Source organism: Apostichopus japonicus, chromosome 17, assembly GCF_037975245.1.
Source record: "Apostichopus japonicus isolate 1M-3 chromosome 17, ASM3797524v1, whole genome shotgun sequence".
Classification (NCBI taxonomy): Eukaryota; Metazoa; Echinodermata; class Holothuroidea; order Aspidochirotida; family Stichopodidae; genus Apostichopus; species Apostichopus japonicus.
In genome coordinates, this window is record NC_092577.1 from 37,038,853 (window position 1) to 37,044,852 (window position 6,000).

The 6,000-nt window shown below is 39.7% G+C and overlaps 1 protein-coding gene across 5 annotated transcripts in view; it reads right to left on the minus strand.

Annotated features, from left to right (window-relative positions):
• Positions 1-5,418, minus strand: part of LOC139984077 (regulating synaptic membrane exocytosis protein 2-like) — an 85,593-nt gene extending 80,175 nt beyond the window's left edge. For 2 of the 5 annotated variants that reach the window (XM_071997760.1, XM_071997762.1), the window contains exon 1: positions 4,741-5,418. In XM_071997760.1, the coding sequence (XP_071853861.1) occupies positions 4,741-4,925 (185 nt within the window). In that variant the 5' untranslated portion in view covers positions 4,926-5,418. The remainder of the gene's footprint in view (positions 1-4,740) is intronic. The other 3 variants (XM_071997763.1, XM_071997761.1, XM_071997764.1) reach the window with 3 other exon arrangements.
• Between the last annotated feature and the right edge of the window lie 582 nt (positions 5,419-6,000).

Sequence of the window (6,000 nt, forward strand, 5' to 3'; positions counted from 1 at the left end):
ATAGTAAAATACAGAAGAGCTTTGTATTATTGCTCATTTTCAGCAAATATTATTTGAGCTGTTATCAAATGGCGGTACAGTAACTTATGTGTTCTGTCATTTAAGAAAATGCCAGTGAGAACTTGATTTTAGCCAGCACGAGTAAGAGAACCTTCATAACTTTGTACCAATTGGTATCTAAAGTATGAGAGTTCGCACCAAGTAACAGTGGTAAGTGTGCAAATTTCCACAACGGAAGTACAAGTATCTGGTAAGTATGCTACAGTAGTCTGCCAGATCTAAACTGCACTACTGACATCAACAGACACAATACAGCAGCACAAATTATAGGCCTATATAACCAGGAGGCCGGGAGATTCGGGTAAAAACTGGGAGTCTCCTGGTAAAACCAGGAGAGTTGACGGGTCTGCAATACAGCAGTGCTAGAGAGTAAGTTCTTATGGTAGGCCTATAATTTGTGCTACATCAACAGACACACTACAGCAGTGCTAGAGAGTAAGTTCTTATGGTAGGCCTATAATTTGTGCTACATCAACAGACACACTACAGCAGTGCTAGAGAGTAAGTTCTTCTGGTAGGCCTATAATTTGTGCTACAAGATCACACTGACCGCTGTCTCACCTAACACCATATATAGGCCGTCTCTGCCGGTGTGCATGATAATACTTATAACTTTAGTGCTTAATGGAATATCATCCAACAGTATCTAATAACTACCAGACATCATCATTAGCTATTACTCATGGCCAGTGACCATGGCAACGGAGCTATTAAATCACACATTTAAGGGGAAAAAATGTATCCCTGGAAATTGCCTTTTTGTCATACTGGAAGTGAGCAACAGTGGAACATTATTCTGCAAACATTTTATCATGTTGGGAAAAAATATATAAAATAAATAAAAGACATCTAATTCAGAGCAAGTTTTCATCCATGGGGGGGGGGAAACGCTGATGAAATCATTTAATATGCCTGCCCTCCTTAATGAGTTTATAGATTCAAAGAGGAAGTCACCATCATGTGAAGAGGCAGCAAGTGTCCCACTTTACATTTGGAGGAAAGAAGAAAAAAGGAACTCACAACAGAGTTCAGTTAATTGACAACTGATGTTTAACTAATTACATATTGTAACGTAGCTGCATCTGTACTTGTTTGTCATTGTGCAATTTTACCCGTGCAGCAAATGCACTCAGTCAAACACAGGACGTTGATGGCTACAGTGTCCTGCAGCTAGGCTGTGTGGGATGTAATCTTTTGAACTGCTTTCATTTTGAGGCAATACTCAATTTACTGTGCCAGGGCAGAACCATCAATTAGTGATGGAAGCCTAAGGACCTAGCACAACGGCTAACGATCAGGGAGAGGAAACGCCCACCACTGAGGTGTCGCGCAACCGGTACCTGTACATACAAATACGTACAACGAGGAAGCGGACAAAACACACGGAGGGAGAGAAACATACAATCGAAAATTGAATGTAAATAAAAGGATACTTATGAGTGCTTCTTGGTACAGCAAGGAAGGAAGGTCTCAGTAGTCGAATTATCCAAAGAAGAATTCCAAAAACGCAAAACAGTTGTACTGTATAAATCACAAGCGAGAATTTTACGGAAAAAACATGTGTAGTAACTTCCAGGTGGTAGATACTTAAGGAGGAATTAGTGGGCGTTGCCCAGGGAGTGAGGGCGTAGTGCTAAAACATTTCCAAATGTGTAGTTAAGTAGATAGGAAAGTGCAATTGTGGAGTGGGAGACAGGTACAAGAGGAACAAAGTAAATCAAATGCACTCAGTCAAACACAGGACGGTGAGGGCTGCAGTGTCCTGCAGCCAGGCTGTGTGGGATGTAATCTTTGGCACTGCTTTGATTTTGCGGCAGTACTAAATTTACTTGTAACATATTCAGTGGACTGATGTTGAAACATTTTATGATGCTATTCCACAAGAATATCCATAACAATGCAGCTCATTAGCATGGCAAAAGTGATTAATTTTAATTTCAAATACAGAATATAACATACAAAATATTCCCAAGTTCTATTTTACATGTGACATAATATTATACTGAAATGTTGAGAATTGCATCAAATGTGTGAATTCCTTTCTCCTAAACTATTTTATTGGGTGATCATCTGTAGTACTTTTGATAAACTGCAATTCATATCATACAGAAATACTCAGTTGCTACGGTAACACTAACAATCAAATACAAGACACTAATACTGACAATGACTCAGTATCATAGATTTAACATTGCTTGGTTCCGAAGCATTGGGGTGTCACTTCTTTTTTTTAACAGGAAGGAGTAAGGACAAAGCTTAGTTAAGCTTAGCTTATGTTACAATATGTCATAAGAAATGTGGTAAATGGAAGGTGCTCAGATCATGCAAATGGTGCTATGACTTTGGAAACAATGTTAAAAAGCATGATATGTATTTATGTACTGTTCAGTTGGTCGCTAGGATTTTCTTTACATGCTGCCTACCATGTGGGAGGGGGGGATTGAGGCCTTGATTAAGTTATGGTGGGTAGAGTTCCCCCTCCCTCCCCTGTTCTGAACAAAAATATAAAACCTTTATCGTATGGCAGTGCCACTAGTGAGGTGAAACCTTTTTCTTCCATTCCATCTCATCAAGGTGAACATAACATTGTTTGTAGAAGAATAAATGCCAATCATTGGCTTTGTACTGTAATACAGTATAATGTCTTACTAAAATAAGAACAAAAATATGTAGAAAACATACTTTATATGAAGCATATATACCATAGACCTCTATAATACAGTATGTGTGGGAAAGACTAGCCTTGGTTGCACCTGTTACCATTAACAAGCACTAAAGTTGTCACAAATCCAGTAAGGTTCAAACAGATGTAAAATAATTCACACGATTCTACCAGATGTGAACAAGTTTACTTGTACGTTGCACCTTAGAAGCATTGACTTTTTATTAAGACTGTATTGGCTGTTATTGTTAACTTAACTTACAACTCAAGTGAATAAAATTTTGACTTGATTCAAAATGTAAACCTGGACTACTGAGTGACTACATTTAGTATACTTTCAGCCATAATAGAGCTGTGTACAGTACTGTATATAAAGCTCAAAGGACCCCCCCTCCCCCCAAACACACACACACACTGGACAACTGCTGAGCATACACTGGATGAACCATGCCCGTCGTTTGTTGAAAAGTCTGCAGTTTTTCTTGTGAACTGATGACGAATTGCAAACTATTAGTCAGGACAATGTGACATGTATTTTCCCAAATGGAGCCTGCACGACATCAAACTGGTTACATTCTTGATCAGTAATAGTCGCACACTCTCCAACTACTCAAGACTTTCCATGTTATAATGAGTTGGATTGCATTTAGTCAAGGCATACATGTTCAATCACCTTAAAAGGGAATAATGTGCCATACATTATGTTACAAAATGTTGAGTAACACACAGTAAGTCTTACTAATCGGTAGCTCTTGAACAAAAACATCAACCTTGAGGAAACAAATCAAGGTGTGTATAGATCCGTACAGTATTGCAACATACAGGTATGTAGTACAGTACTGTAGCAATACAGTAGCAAACCAAATGTTGAATTATAACAAGCATTTTCCACAAAAGGACCAGCATGTATAGTACGTACTGTATACATACAGTTATAGGTTAGTGTGGGGATATGTGGGCAGACAACAACAACTAACTCCAATAACCCCACCTGCAGTTTGTATCTCCCTCCCCCTCCCACCCCACCACTCGCCCTTCCTGTCAGCTACTTTATGCAATAGCTGGATACTTAATACACTGTACTAGGTCCCGTATCAGATTGTTTCAGTAAACATTGGTATTCTCCTCCCTGACTACACTTATGAATTTACAACTCAAGCCTACTCCAGTTCCTTGCAGTGCCAGTTTCATAGTAAACATATATACCTTTAAATTGACCAGTAAAACACAGTGAGAAAACAATGTTGTAAAAAATGCTGTGATACTGTATATTGCAATTAAGAGCAGGTTATAGTGTACATATTATCAAATACTCAACTTCATCTTAGACAATGTAGTTAATCTTTTAATCGGAGAATACAGATTATTGCAGGTACAAAATATATAGGACAACATTGGTACCATACTGTAATGTCTATAGTGCTCTCTTTATTTTCAAAGCATCCTGGTTTTCTTGTGGTATTTTGAATCAACTTTGTGCTGGTCTATGCTTTCAAGTTTACAATTTGCACAAAATAACAGACCTGTGCTAAATAATGGGAGGGGGAGGGGTTGCATTAAAGCAAACTCCTAACAGTTACTAGGTTGTGTGCATTTTATGGGTGGGGCAACTTTCTAAGCTAGATTTGGGATTTAACAATAAGAAACCTTGTAGGTGACAGGGTAAATTGTCCTTCAGAAAACAGTGTGGGTGGGATTAATATCAGCCAATAATCATCACCCCCTCCCCCTCCATCAACCACTCCACTCTGCACCAAATTTAAGTTTGCAATTGGCCTACCCTAGGGCTTTCTCCTATTCTCCAACTGGAATTATCATTCCAAGCTCTCCGTGACAGAAGCAGTTTCGTGGGGGAACTGGAGAGACTAAATTGACGACATTTTCTTTTTTACTGGGTTCAATTCGGGTTAAGAGAAGGCTAGGCTCAATACTACCAACAGCATACTTAGCTTAGGCCTTTGGAATACATATTACAGAGGCAGAAATCTCAAGAAGAGTGAAATAAAAATAATTCTCACTCGAAGATTCTAGCTTCTTTCACTTCTTCCTGCTGTTGGCGCTGCAGAACGGCTTGGATATGTTCTCTTTCTTCTTCTGTAAGATGACTAAGATCGAGATCAGGTGGTGGAGGCATGTCAACGGCAGTCGGAGACGAAGTATGGCTCTGTGGCTTCACCGGTTTTGTTGGTCTTGGAGCCGCCATCTTAGAGGCAGCATAACAACTTCATCACTTTCACGACAGATGAATCCTCTTCTGCGATGGAGTATCATTCATATTTCCAATTATCTAACCAGCTCCATTTTTTTAATCCGTCGTAAAATTCCGATTTTCGTTTGGGAGAGGTTACGTGTTAAAATTACAAGCAGATGTTCCGTGCGATGATGACTTTACACGTAACAGACATATTCACATAATAGATCATCTCGTTAAGTCAAATTACGGTTTACATACATGTAATATATGTACGTCGTACAGAAATACTATTGGCATCAAGTATTCAGCGAGAGCATGTGTATATAGTATGAACGGTGATGAGGGCTAGGCTAGGCTGTGGAAACTGGAAGAAGGCGATGATCGAACTTATGAATTATGCATGAAGCGATGATCGATTATGAATTATGCATCATTCGTGATCGACGGGTATGAATTATGCACCATAAACTAAATCATTAATTTGTTGTGACTGTACCATTTTCACAGAAGGGAGAAGAAAGTGTTCCTTTTTCTACGCCAATCGACTAGTACACTAGAACTGCAATACATATCGAAGATTGAACGTCATATGGAGAAAGAACGTTTGGCTCTAGCGTTAGTGATGACAATGTAATAATTTAATGAAAACAAGAGGAGATCAACATATATCGTAGTTAGAATTTTGTTATAGAGCCTCTGAGAATTTCAATCAAATTTGATAAACACTTCACCGTAGAAGTGCACGGTTAGAACACAGCAACGAGGACATTAATTTTGCTAGCCCCTTACAGAGCCACAACCAGATATTTGGAAGTGAGGAGGTGGGGAGGGGGCGGGGGTAAGCAATACTCAGGGAGCATAGAATGCGGGTAATACAAGCTGACCTTAGATGCGAGAAGCCCCGTCGGCATAGAGGTATCAGGGGCATGCACGCCCAGGGACGTAGCTAAGGCCTGATGATTGGGGGGTGTAGTGGCTGAAATTTCAACTGGATGGGTTTTGAAGCCAAAAAATTCCGACTGCTGCCTTCTACCCCCCCCCCCCCCTTCTCGTGCTACTCGGAAACCCCAACTTTCGCGACTGC